The following is a 13978-nucleotide window of genomic DNA, read 5'->3' as shown; positions in this document are numbered from 1 at the left end:
CTTTTATTTTTTGCGGTGCTACTCATTCCACCGCTAGCTACTCATTCCAAGTATTTGAAGTGAAACGCTGGTCACCTCGATATATCAACCTGTCAATCAAGGTACAACAAGATTTTACTGTAAATTTTCCCTTCCTATCAATATTCCAGATTTTAGCATGGGCACCATTCAACTACAATTGTAAGGAATTAATCTGCTCCTCCCACTCGAAAGCTCTCACATTCCTTCGCCAAATTAAGTTCCAAATCCAGGTATCAAGTGCCCATTCACCCATATCATGGATCTTTGTGGTTGGTTTAATGGATAGCTTATATAGTCTAGGAAATTGTACCTTTAAAGGGGTGTCTCCCAAGGAGGTGTCAATCCAAAATGTAACATTTTTCCCATGCCCTATGACATAGCTAGAGCATCTTTTCAAGGCCTCAGAAGCATCATCTCCAGGATTGATCACAGACATGATTCCTTGCCAAATTCTAGATAGTTTGAAGAAGGTTGGATGGCCTATTTGAAAGATGGTTGGTACTTTTTACAAATGAAGTCGTTCCACCTAGCCTTACTTTCAGAACTAAGCCATACTACTAGTTGATGCCAGATGAAACAACACTAAAAGGCCTTTCACTGTTATGTTGAATAAAAAAGGTGACAAAGGGTCACCCTGTCGAATACCACGACCAACACGAAACTCTCTAGTAGGAGAGCCATTAACAAGGACTGAGAGCTGTAAAGTAGAAAGGCACTCATAAATAAATCTTCTCCATTTGTTACCAAATCTCATGTATCTCATCACTTCATCAAGGTGATCCCACAAGACTGTATCAAAAGCTTTGTGAAAATCTACTTTGAACATCATTCCTGGTTTCCCACTCCTCTGTTATCCATGAACAACTTCATTTGCTATCATAAACCCATTAGTGATCTGTCTACGTGCTATGAATGTTGTTTGGCTATCACTAATGAGGTCCTAGATGACGTGCTTTAGCCTATTGGAGAGCACCTTCACCACTATTTTGTATATCCCATAAACCATGCTAATCGATCTGTAGTTGGAGAATCCTTTTGATACCTCAGTCTTTGGAATTAATGTTACATAGGCCAGGTTTTCACCCTTTGGAAGCTTCTCTATTCTGAAAAACTTAGCACTAAATCCATAATATCATGACAGATCAAGCTCCAAGCCTTCCTGTAGAATTTGAAATTAAAACCCTCTGGTCCTGGAGATTTTGTAACATCGCAGTCCCAAACTGCTTCTATAACTTCTTCCATCGATACTTCCCGTTCTAGCCAATTGGCCCTCTCTAAACTAAGCTTCTTATAATCAGCAAGACCCAACTTAGCCCTCTTAGAGCAAGGCTTACTGAACAGGTTGGAGTAAAAAGAGACTGCAGCTTCCTTGATCTCATTTGGGGTAGTATGAAAGATGCCATTATAGGTGATTTGAGATACGTTTTTATGGATTTTTCTCAAATTAGCTACTAAGTGAACAGATTTTGTATTGCGGTCACATGTAGCATTGACTGTATGCACTGGAAATAGGCTAAATGTTCAATAACATGGCACAGGATGTATTATGATTATTGTCGTGACCCAAGTATATTTCTTGAAGTCATAGTCACTGTTATTCGATCAATGGACGATTGTAAGCCCGTTATTAGAAAGAAAGGAAAGATGAGTGAGACTCAGATTTAATCTCATGCTTTAGTCCTCAAGAAGCTCACAATCAATTCCTTGAAAATACAACTTGTTTTGACCTCTGTCATAACCCCCGCGTTATAGTTCCGCTGAGCCATTATCCCAATGACGGACAAATCCTGGATTTGTCTCCATTGACAGTGCTGGAACATATGGCCATTCAAAACACTCTTGTAAGAGCCTGGAATGCGCAGGCGGCCCGAGATTTTCTGTTCTAAACTAGGTGCTGGTTAAATTTCACTGCTAGGACTGTCAAAAGGGTTTTGCCTTTCAGGTTAATCAATGAAATTATGATTAATGAAAAAAAATCAAGTAAACAGGTGCTCATCTCGCCCCAGTAACTTATAAAAGCATAAAGTTCTAGTGAATCAAACTCCAACAATTTAAAGCATTCTATTAGAGACTACAGCATGCAAAGTTCAGAAGATTCGCATTTCATTAATGACATACTAACCCGGGATCTGTGTGGGTCGTCGTTAATCTAAAATGAGTCGTGAATGGGCTGGCTAGTCAACGTTTATATAAACTGTTGATTGTGGTCTGGTTTAGGACAAAGGCTTCCCCTCCTGCGCACAAAAAAACAAAAGGCAACACAACACTTTAGTTGAGTTGTTGAGCACTATAGTTAGATCCATGTCCGTGGAACATGAAGTTTCTCTACTACGTCAACAGGACAAAATCTAGCGAAGTTTTTCCCAACTGAAGTAAAATTCAGAAATTCTTCCACGAGTTATAAGAGCTTCACTTCTTGAGCAGGCTTATGATCTTCTAATATTTTGTTACTCAACTCTGCCCTCGTTTAAAACTCTCAAGACCATCTTGTTGATTTTCTCTTCACTTCCCCTCTTCTCTAATTCTACCACTTTCTCTACTGTTTTCCTTCCTTTTATGTTTTCCTCTTCTTTTCTCTTTCAATTTTTCAAAACCCATTAGCCTAGCCACAACACTAGGAGGAGCAGCAGTGGCCTCGAGTTCTTGTTTTTTGTTGCAATATCACTTACAATACAAGCTTCAAATCAAACTAAAAATCACCAAAACTAGAACTCAAATTCACAGACTGAAAGCAACCAATTCCTTTACAAAAATAAAGTCTAGCAAAAAATCACCAAATGGGTCATAATTAAATAAAAAACACCCATTTTGAGAAATGTCAAGGTGAACTAAAATAACTGAAGCAAGCCAATTGAAAACGCAAGCAATAATTGACGAGCAGAGAAAACAAATCGAGAAGCTATGGCCCGATTGAGTCAAATAATTGATTCGAAGGACAATTGCTGGCTTTGAGGTTTGCAGGCTTTTTGTTTCGTTTTTAAAAGGGGAAGCGAAGGGCAACTGTAGATGAAAGAGTCGTTGGCCGATGGGTATTTGTACCTCCTCCATGCTTTTTTCTTTTTTCAGAGACGTGTAAAAATAGCATTTCGGGATTTTGGCACTTGAAATAGCTATCCTGTTGGAACCGCTAAAAGAGGAGATAATAGCTAAAAGGACAATTTTTTTTGTTTTGGCTTTCCTTTTGCCTCCTGCGTTGAAGATGCTCTAACACCACCCGATAAACCAGAAGGTTAAGACAAATTAATTACATCCCATACCACAAACCCATATGGAAGCAATATTCAGGTCTTTTCACCAGTTTTTGGCACTGAGCAAGAAACATGCATGCTATAGGGCAGTTATTCAGATGCCTCGCAACACTTCTGAATCAATAAACTACTGTATTCTAAATATTAGTTCTGCAGTCAGATTCACTGTCACTTAGTTGCAGAAAATGCAGAATTTTTTTTCTTGTAAAGGGGTGGAAAATGACCTGCAACTACTTGATCATATTGCTTCTCTAGTGATCGCTTCTTGATCTGAAAGGGAAAACCTCTTGGAACATATTGATGACTGCTGTGACTACCAAATATTATAAGAGAATGTTCATCGAATGTAAGGTTTATCCCAAAAAAACAACCAGAGAATCAATTCACACATAATCAGGAAAAATGAAATCACAAGCACAAAATGAGCCACAAACCTCTACGGGAACCCACCCCATATAAATGTTGATACTGAAGTCATAAGAGTGAGTTCTATCTTGCAACATGATAGCAAGCCAAGCTGTTTCACATCTCCATGGCATTCTCAGTTCGTTTGGTCTTCAACTCAACAGCACAAGACATGAAGCAAACTCCACAGCAGGCGCAAATTAAACCGTTGTATCTGCAGCTAAGTGGTTTCAGCTGCCTGTCCAGCAGATGTGGTTTTCAGTTGCTGAAAGAGTCCATTTTCAAGATCCAAGACAAGTTGGTTCTGTTTTCACCATGAAATAAGAGATAAATAAACTGAATGAAGTCAATCATGAGATGCAGATAAAATGGGAAAAATGAAATATCCAACAACAGAGTTGAGAATAGGACAATCCCACTCTACTCCGTAGACCAGCTGAATCAAGCTCAATGGACTCAAAAAGGTGAACCATTTCATACTTTGTCTTACCACAATATGCACTTGCTCTGGGTCAATGACCACAGCAAGATGCTACAAGCACCCTTGTAGCCTTGGAAAACAAAAAACTCATAAATGGATGACTCTCTATGAGTCTGGCCTATAAATGGATGACTCTCTATGAGTCAACCATGAGTGAAAGTAGGGGTTAACTAGAGGCACCTTCATCCATTAAGATTCTCTAATTGTGTCAACTTCAGTTGCCTTAGTATGAAAAAGAATTCTTCCAAAAACAGAACACACAAAGCATGCAACATTTATGCAAATCAATTTTAAATAACAACCTCAGCTGACATAACTGTTGCTAATACCACAGCTCTCTCTACCATTCTCTAAGGATGAAGAATAGCACATCTTTGAAAACCCGAGTCAATATCTTCCTCAACACTGAACAATTGAGAAATTTCAGCAATTTTTTTTGTCTACACATGGAGATTCTCCATGATATTAACCTGATAAGTAATCTGGTTAGTTTCTGTAATGATTTTTCCCATTCAAACATCTAAACCCCTCATTCTATGTAATTAATGTTTCACTAAAAAAACTTAACCTTCTTAGGAAGACAGGTAAGACCTCTTTCGTGCTAATTGCCATATTAAGCATATGCTAGAGTCCAAACATAAAAGACGAACAAGCCCCCCCCCCCAAAAAAAAAAAAAAAAAAAAAAAACCCAGCAAGAGTCTCAGAAGTTTATAGAATATCGACATAGCTAGTGAAAAAAAAACAAAAACTGAATTACAGTTACTATGAAGTACAAAGCTTAAGCATACTTTTCTAACAGGGTTATTGCAGTGGCTAATAGTGACTAGTTATGCTTTGTACAAAACGAAAACTGATCCCATTCATTTGTAAGAAGGCATGCACAGATGTGACATTCCGAGATGCTATAGAACTAAATGTACAAAAGTTCTGTGATGGCTTCTCAACAAATTTTGAGTTTGGAAGAAATTTTTTGTCCAAAATCTTCCAGCCTGAGATAATATAGCAGGAAACTTTCTCTGATAGTTTTATTTTCAATTTGTATCCATAAAACTTGGCAAAGAAGTTATATTGCAATGAAAAACATCTAATGTTACATACCTTCACGAGCTCAATGTCTTTGAGTTCTTATGCACCAATATACACAAGAAACAACTACAGCTCACGACTTCAGCAACACAAGGACAAGAAAAACCATGGTAATCAGAGAGAATGCATGGTAGTCAACTGAAATTCAGGAAATACAATCAGTCAGATCCCCGTGGTAAGATTGACAACATTATAAGTTAACTAGATAATAATAATAATAATAATAATAATTACTGTTTAAGAACAATGATCCAGAAACCACTATAACTGTGACAAATATGGAGCATAGATTTCCTACACAGCATTCCACTTTGATGGTTAGAGGATAAAGAAATAAAGCAAGATTTATGATATAAGAAGAAACGCAATAAGATCCTCACCACCAAAAGATAGATAAGTTCCAAGTGCCAAGCAACTTCAGGGAATTGTGTATGAATATATATTTCCTGCTCAAGAAAAAGAAAAACATTAAATTCCATTTAGTTACTTGAATTTGGAAAGCAAGTGAAGAAAAAAGGTACAGTTCAACTATTTCCAAAAACCTTTATTTTTTCTTAACTGCATACACTAATGTGAAATTTAAACCTTGGATAAATGGTGAAATGGAAAATAACAATTGTAAAGGAAGAAATCATAACTCTTGTTTGGCGATTCTTACTTTTTAAAAGACTCTAACTTACCATCAAAGAGAACAATAAATAGTAGACTTTGTTTAAAAACACCAATCATTTGCCAACAAACAAAAAAAAATGACAATGATATATTGTCATTTCTTATGTCTCCCTGTTTTTTATTGGAGCAAAATATATAACTTAAAAGTGAATGTCTATAGCATCTTCTTTTTCTCGTTTTATGTTCTTCTAGTGTGGTAGTTGGGCAAAATAACTGACTGAAGAAAGACAAAAGTTACCTTGTCCAAGAATCAAAATACCATTCGCACCCAAAGGTATAAGATCTTGTATCTTTTCAGCAGAAAGAATTGCTTGAATAACTAGCAGATATAAAACAGTAATATTTTAGATAAATTCAGGGTCAGCATTTGAGAACAGCTGCTAGCCAAGGTGAGTCCAAATATTAATAAAAAGACAAGGCATGTGAAGTTTTAATTTGAAAAACAAAGCTAATATAAAGAGGATTAAAGAAACCTGTGATCCGAATTAACTTTTCCTGGGTCACATCTCCATCGTTTGTATTGACAGCAGCATCCATGTTGGATAGAGTTATCGTGTGCACAGAATGGAGCCCATCTGATACCCAAAAAGTTTGCATTTCTGCTAAGCAATAGCAGGATCATTCAGTTGAAGAAGATAGATAGATAGATATAGGCAAAATCAAAATTTATTCTGCTCATCGAAATGGAATCCTTTTACCAAACTCATTATGAAGCTTTGATTCCATTTTATCTTTACCTAGTACGATATCATTACCACCCAGACATAAGTTAGTTTCCCCTTATCAACACATGAGTTTCCAATTCCTATAATTATTGGTTCAACATGTAATAAATTATCCTTGGATCACCTTTTTGGAAGACCCTATGAACACTTTGATCACATAGTTGGACATGCAAGCAACATCAAATTTTATGGAGAGAAAAAAAGGAAACAAGAAGAGTTAGAATTGGATACTCGAGGAAAAATCTGGAAAAACAGCCAGCTTTTGCACTTTCATACTATGGGGCAACCGCCTCATGTGAGCCATGACATTTGGTCCAACAACAGGGGCAGAAAGGCACAAGATATGTAAATCTCCTGTAGAGTCCAAAATCACAAATTTCTTGGGAGGTAATGCCTGGATAGAAACTGCCTTCAAAGTTGTAGGTTTCATGCCCTCAGTCACCTCCCTCTTAAATGCCACAAAACAAGCACCCCCTTCACCAGAGTCTTGGCTGCATCTTACAGATCTCTGTTTTACTGTAAGTTAAATGATAATCAGCATCATGAACCAACAACAAAAAACAAAGAGCAGTATTTAGAAACAACTTCCAGTTCTATGTAGAAATAGCTAAGTTAGATTCCACAAGCGCCACAATTAATCTCCTAAACAAATATCAAAAATCAAAGAAAAGATTCAGAAACCATTACTTGCCAAAGACCAAAAAAAAGAAGAAGAAGAGGAAGAAGAAGAAGAGAGCCCCTAATCAAAGGCGTGACACTCATAACAGTGATTTACCATCTAGAGGCATCCTTATGAATCTAACCATAGGACAGCACCTCGCTTAATATGAGTTCATCCATTTCCTGGTCAAACAGAAATTCCTAAAAACAATCTGTCAGAGCAAATTGCAAATGTACAGATAATGAAAACCATAATGATGGGATAAATAGGAGTACAAAGGTAAGAAGTTACCAATCCACAAAGAATGCTTGTTCACCAAGGCGATTCAATAAATCCATAAATACAATTGAATATCAAAGTTCAACAAAAACAAAAAATGGAGTGTGGTTAATGTTTACGTTAATAAGATTTCTAGTATTAATTAAAGAATTCTGTCATGAATTCTTTTAGCATTTATTAGGAATTTTATTATCTAGGATATTCTTACCTCCTATCCAACAAAAAACAGCTCACGAGTCATGGATGCTTAGGCTAATAAGCTTTTCAGTGTTAATTAAGAGTTCTTTTATGACTTTTTGCTTTAAATAGGAATTTATTATTTTATTTTATTTTTTTTGTCTAGGATATTCTTATTCCTATTTTGCTTTTGAACTATTAGAGATTTTGTTCATGCCTTATAAGAAGCACACATATTATGTTTTAGAAAGACTCTTTGACAGAATACGTTTAAAATCTGAAAATCAACTCCTGCTGCTCTCCCCCACGTTCTTCTACATTTATCCCCTTTCTATTCCTCAACACCATTCTCCTCTTTCTTCTGTTCTCTCCCTCAGCCTCTTCCCATTCTACATCAAGAGAAAAGCTGACAAGTTCAAACACAAATATTAAAAACCGCTGCCTCATTGGAGAATTGAATCATTAACTTATTTGTTATCCATTCGCTTTCCCCTCTAAATGATTTTACTCCCACAAAATCCTAGAATCGGCATACACCTTGCAATTTTCTTATCTTTTCAATGAAAAAAAAAGTGAGAGGACATGCAGAAGCTGGCAACTTAATTCTAAATCTAAAATAAGAGGGAAAAAAGTATCTTTATTCTCTCAACAAAGCCAATTAAAGGGTGTCACTGATTGTTTTTTTTTCAAACAAGATATGAAAATCCAAATCAAGCTAAATTTGCTGACTGCCTTTCCAATTAACCTAGGCCAACATGCTCACTGCCCTCCAATTAACCAAGGCTAACATGATATTGAAAGAAATCATGACTTCATGACAACAACATTCTATTTGTTTAAACAAATGATGCTGAAGAGGGGCTCTTTCTGAAGACCTAAACATAGCAAAGGGTATTTGACCTTCAATGTTGATGAAAGCTACAAATGACAAGGTTAATAAACATGTTGACAATAGAAAGGAGAAGACATCGTAATTTTAATTCATAAATTAATAAGACAATTGATTCATCAAGCACTTAAATTAGCTGCATAGCTTCAATACTAATTACCAATAAATTTTATGTTCAAGATACTCAGATCCAATTCCTTTTAATCTCTGGTATTACAAATTTTGTTTCTATTCAGAGGAGGCCTCTTCCCCGGTAAATTTCATCTCTCATTAAAAAAAGGAAGGCACATTAATAAACTGCCAAATGGAGCTTTGCCTCGGAAAAAACATTTGGATTTAAAATTGTACCACCTAGACGTATGACATAATATGAGCAATTCTGTTGGAAATCTTGCGCCCATATCAAAACAACAGTCCATGAATCTGTGATCAAATTATACTTATCGCATTCACAAACCACTGGATCCTAAACTAATGGAACATTCCCAATTTAGAAGAACAAAACTTCCGACAGGACAATAGACCGCCTTCATGAACACATACAAAGTCCAGGATAAACAGAAGAAACTATGCTCCAACTTTGAAAGGGATCTTCTAAAGTAAAACAGACAGTTTAAATACATGTAACAAGAATAACAGCACTACAGAATTCACATTGCAAAAGTCTCAACTGCTAAGTTCTATATACCACAAAGCTAAACAATCACATTTATTTACATTACTCCAACACTAACTAGCAAAAAAAATCAACTTTTTTCAGCACATAATGAACATCAACAAAGCTCAAAAGCAACACATTGTACTTGCACACTTACCAGAAACACAATGTTTATCAGTCTTCCCATCCAACGCACCATTGCAAGCATTCCCGGAACTTGAACTGACCCCATTATCCTCCCCGTCACCATTTGACGATTTCAATCCTTTACCATCCAACTTCCCATTCGAATCAAAACCCTTGACTTTCTTAACTTTCCATTTCACCAGCTGCCTCAAATTAAAAACCCTGACCCCATTATCCTCCCCTAAAATCAAGACTCCAGAAGAAACACTTATTGACCAAACAGGCACACTACACTCAATCACCGCACACCTCATCAATTTCAGCATCTCACCATCACCATCATCAATAAGTTTCACCGCAAAGACCCAAACTTTCTTGCTAGAAACTGAGTGCAGCACAAAAAAATTAATAGACCCAACAATCTTTATAGAAACCCCATGATTTATATCCAGCAAAACACCAAGTTTTGAATCAAAAGCAAGACCCTTTTGATTGCAAACAACTTGGGGTTTATAAAAAAAGCTGTCATTTTGTAAAACATGGAACCTTAAGAGAATCTGAGACCCGCCTTTATATGGGCCAGCAACAAGAAAGAGGACTTTAGGGATAGGGTCTTGGTGGATGAGAAGGAAAGAAGAGGAAGAGGAAGGGGAGGGAACTAGGGTTTGGGGTTTTGGAGGGAGAGAAGGAAGGGAAGGGAAGGGAAGGGAAGGAAAGAGGGAAAGTGAGGAATCAGTGTGCATTAAGGCTAAAGAAAGAGAGTTTGGTTCAAAAAGAAGGGATTTTGTAGCTGAAACGGAAGGAGGAAGAGAGAGTTTGGAGGATTGTACAAGTACCATGAGGAGAAAAAACCTTTGAACTTCTTGTCAGGGCATTGAGGGTTTTAGCTTCTGTGTTTGTGATTTTGTTGTGGATGGGATGATTACTGAGTTTGTTGATGGCAGATCCAAAGGTTAGTTAATTGATGATGTAGATTGTACAGGACTAGTTGGATTACCGGTCTACAATTAAAGATAATAACTCGCAATTCATGATGAGTAAACGGATTAATGATATTTCAGTGTTTTTTTATTGTTTTTAAAATATTTTTTATTTAACAATATATTAAATTAATATTTTTTATTTATTTTTATGGTAATATATACAAATAATTTTAAAAAATAAAAATAAATAATTTTTTATTGAACAACATTTCAAAACGCTACAAGACTTGAAACCTACAGGACAGTTTGAATCTTAATATGATTTTTAAATGTTAATTTTCCTGGTAATTTATGAACATCAACTTCGTAGGGGGGAAATAACAATTTCTGACAGTTACATTAAATCATAGGTGAAATTCATGCGGGATTATTTTTAATCCGTCAATTTTAATTTTATTTTAAGTATATTTAGTTTTATGATAAAATTATTTTTTTAATTGTGTTTTATTTAAAAATACATTAAAATACCTTTTTTATTTTTATCATTAAAACATCAAAACGTAATATTCTAAAAATATAAAAAAAATAAAGTAAAAAAAAATAAATATAAAAACAAACAAACTCAACAATATATATATATATATATATATATAAGGTAATATCAACTTACATAAATAATTTAAGAATTTATTTCTAAGTAGAAAAAATACTATTTAATAATTTGGATGGAGATTGGTTATTAATTGGGGACAATTAAACAGCCGGCATTCCACCCTCAATTGGGACGGATAAAAATTGAGTTTTATTTTCTGGGTTATTTTATATATATATATATATATATATATATATATATATATATAAAAGGTTTTGCTGAAATCCACAACATGCTGAAAAACCGACACCTTTACTTGAGAGAAGACTATGGTTGACATGTCGCCCATACGAGTTGCGACATCCATCCTACGCACCTAGTTATTCATTTATAATATTTCTTCTTTTTTTTCAAATATATTTTTGTGAGATATTTTTTATATATATTTAGTTATATTACATAATTCTCATTTTCATTCAAATTAAAATTAGAAATAAAAGCTGAGAAGCTTAAAACAAAATTTAAAAAGAAAAGTGAAACGACACGGCTTCGTAGCAAAGTAGCAAGCAAACCAAGTCAATTTATTAGCCACGGCCAATACATCATTAGTTAGTATAATTAGCAATGACAGCGTGTGGCTCACAAGCCTTAGCCGCGGGGCTCGGCTCGACAGCGGGGCTAGGCTCGACAGCCTTCCCAAGCAGCTCCTCAGGCAAGTCCGCCTTGAGACCCTTCAAATAAAAGGTGTAGAACAGCTTGAAAGGGAACACAAGCTGCTGTAGCTTAACCTGACCATACACCCCTTCAAAAATACCTGACCCTCCAGTCACAGCGAGATACGTGTCCTCATAGGTCAGATAAGATCCCTGCACTGCAATGTGACCGTAGTCGCCAAAGTAGAAGCTGTAGATGGCCTCATACCTGTCACCTTTCTTTTCCGGTTTGTTTTGGATCAGCACGCATAGTCCAGCTGTTATTCCTACCCGTTTCTGTAGGTCTCCGGTGTAAAGCTGTAATAATGAGAAACAGCCCATGGCCACCATCAATTTAAAAAAAAAAACCAAAATATAATGTTTAATTATTGTCTTAAGATTAAAAAAAACCGAAGAGAACAGAATAAACATATTATCCTTCTGTATTTTATGTTTTAAGATCACAAAAAATTAAATCTTTTATTTCTTTAAACAAATATATTTATTTATTTAAAATCACAACGTGGTTAAGGAATCTATTTATTGTAATGTCTTAATGGATCACTATCATGTTAGCTTCTTGTCTGAAAGTGCATTTTATAAAGTGTCACGTTATAATGATGTCTTTTTTATTAAATTTATTCCTCACCCCAGATAAGAAGGTAGCTATCAATTCTTTTTTTATTTTCTAAATCATAAAAAAAAAATTATCAAAGCATAGATTTACAAGAATAGATTTTAATATTTTTATAATTCTAAAATAAATAATGTTTTTTTATCTTGTTTTGCAACGGCCATTTAGTGTCGGTTTGGTATATAGCGTTTCAATTAAAATTTTCAAATATTTTGGTTTTTTTCCTTCAAATTATTCTTTTTATTTTTTAAATCATTTTAATATATAGATATATTTTAAAAAATAAAATTTATATATTATTTCAATACATTAATAACTACCCATTATTTTGAAACCAAGGAACTTGCTTTGATCATTGAGAAATTGAAGATGAAGGTCGAGAAAATCTCCAAGAATTTTTCGCAATTTTGCAGGAAAATATATTTCAAGAAAACAAATTCAAAAGAGAACAAGTGGCAAGTCAGCAGCCCAAAATAAAAGCAATATTATCCAGGGAAACAAGCAAAACTCAGATCATGGAGATGACTTACTTTGTTGCTAAAAGGCACAAGATCGCCAAGAGAATTAACAGATTTCTGGCTCAGACGAAGATAAGCAGGGCTTCCACGGTCTCTCTCATTGATCTCATAGACACTCAGCTCTTGAACTTTGGCTGAAACAAGCAAAAGCACGAATCCCCAAAAGGGTGCGATCATTAAATAAATGGATTATTTTTTTGGTATAAGATAAAAAACAGAGAAACATCAAAGATCACACTTACTGGGTCTTGAATCCTCAGTCGAGGCAGCTTGGCTTTTGCAAGAGAAGGATCTCTTCGTCCCAGAGAAGTTGCCAAGGCTTGTAGTTTTTGTGAGGAGACATGGGTTTTGGGCCAGCTTGAAAGACAAGAGTGATGGTTTGGTGGGCGCAACGCCACAGGTGTGTGATCTTGCTGCAGATGCTTTCACGGAAGAGATGGATCTCAAAGCAGAGCTTGAATAAGCCGCCATTGATCTTGATTCTTGGTGACTGTGAGGCTATGTTTTTTCTTTGTTTGGGTACAGAGAAAATGATAGAATTTGTGTGAGAAAATGGTGTGGGGTGGGCCTGTTTATATAGGAAAGTGAATGCTTATGAGTTGTGACCATGTGGGCTATTTGGCTGTGCGGAAAGACGGTGCACCTGCGAGGGCATAAGTCAACGGTCAGCGGAGTGCATCAATTTATATGCAGAAAAGAGAAATTCAGCTTTCTTCACGTTGCAAACGTGATTCGGTGTTTGGTCGGAGAGGTTCTGAACGGGAACCGCCAAGATTCTGAGAAACTGAAACAACATTTTACATTCGAAAGTGTCAGCCATTCATACTCAATCGAGCAGCACATCATTTTAATTTGGAATCTTGATACCTTCAATCTGTAATAATTTTTAATGATTTTTTTTTAATTTTAAATCATAATTTAAAAGTTGTCTTTACAAGTAATTTACATTAGAAGTAAAAATGATTCGTAGCGGTTTTTTTATTAAAAAAAAGAAAGAAAAAACGAATGTGGTATAACTTCAAAATTAAACTTTTTATTTTTTTGATTAAATGAAAAATTTGACTCAATTTATAATAAATTTTTTATTTAAGTATAAAAAAATTATACTTATTAAAATAAAAAATAAAATCATTTATATTATATTTACAATAAAACACTTATAATATTAACTAAATATAAAAATATAAAAA

At 35.1% G+C, this 13978-nt stretch overlaps 2 protein-coding genes across 9 annotated transcripts; both read right to left on the bottom strand.

Moving 5' to 3' along the window:
• Positions 1-1997: 1997 nt before the first annotated feature.
• Positions 1998-10427, bottom strand: LOC133699669 (uncharacterized). Of its 8 annotated transcripts, XM_062123025.1 has the most exons (8): positions 9461-10427; positions 6871-7155; positions 6388-6516; positions 6153-6233; positions 5255-5688; positions 3704-3978; positions 3494-3582; positions 1998-2255 (listed from the first exon to the last, which is right to left on the bottom strand). In XM_062123025.1, exons 1-5 carry the CDS (start codon positions 10266-10268, stop codon positions 5660-5662), a joined length of 1332 nt encoding a protein of 443 aa, XP_061979009.1. In that variant the 5' UTR covers positions 10269-10427; the 3' UTR covers positions 1998-2255; positions 3494-3582; positions 3704-3978; positions 5255-5659. The 8 variants fall into 8 exon arrangements, with proteins under 8 accessions (XP_061979009.1, XP_061979010.1, XP_061979008.1 ...); XM_062123026.1 differs by lacking the exon at positions 3494-3582; XM_062123024.1 differs by lacking the exon at positions 1998-2255 and having other exon boundaries at positions 3571-3978; positions 5255-5536; positions 5623-5688.
• Positions 10428-11496: 1069 nt separating this feature from the next.
• On the bottom strand, positions 11497-13360 carry LOC133698291 (allene oxide cyclase, chloroplastic-like). Its single transcript, XM_062121165.1, has 3 exons — positions 13031-13360; positions 12801-12922; positions 11497-11954 (listed from the first exon to the last, which is right to left on the bottom strand). The coding sequence occupies exons 1-3, from the start codon at positions 13257-13259 to the stop codon at positions 11550-11552; spliced, it is 756 nt and encodes a 251-aa protein (XP_061977149.1). The 5' UTR covers positions 13260-13360; the 3' UTR covers positions 11497-11549.
• Positions 13361-13978: the final 618 nt, after the last annotated feature.

This window comes from Populus nigra, chromosome 7 (genome assembly GCF_951802175.1).
Source record: "Populus nigra chromosome 7, ddPopNigr1.1, whole genome shotgun sequence".
Classification (NCBI taxonomy): Eukaryota; Viridiplantae; Streptophyta; class Magnoliopsida; order Malpighiales; family Salicaceae; genus Populus; species Populus nigra.
This window is presented reverse-complemented; position numbering and strand designations above follow the sequence as displayed.

Excerpts from the sequence above, each read along its gene's own strand:
- LOC133699669 (XM_062123025.1), bottom strand. The coding sequence starts at position 10,268 with ATGGTACTTGTACAATCCTCCAAACTCTCTCTTCCTCCTTCCGTTTCA. Across the intron at positions 6,517-6,870 it reads TTTTCCAGATTTTTCCTCGA|CAGAAATGCAAACTTTTTGG; the intron begins GTATCCAATTCT and ends GCTATTGCTTAG. Across the intron at positions 5,689-6,152 it reads TATTTTGATTCTTGGACAAG|GAAATATATATTCATACACA; the intron begins GTAACTTTTGTC and ends TTTCTTGAGCAG.
- LOC133698291 (XM_062121165.1), bottom strand. The coding sequence starts at position 13,259 with ATGGCGGCTTATTCAAGCTCTGCTTTGAGATCCATCTCTTCCGTGAAA. Across the intron at positions 12,923-13,030 it reads GACTGAGGATTCAAGACCCA|CCAAAGTTCAAGAGCTGAGT; the intron begins GTAAGTGTGATC and ends TGCTTGTTTCAG. Across the intron at positions 11,955-12,800 it reads TTGTGCCTTTTAGCAACAAA|CTTTACACCGGAGACCTACA; the intron begins GTAAGTCATCTC and ends TCATTATTACAG.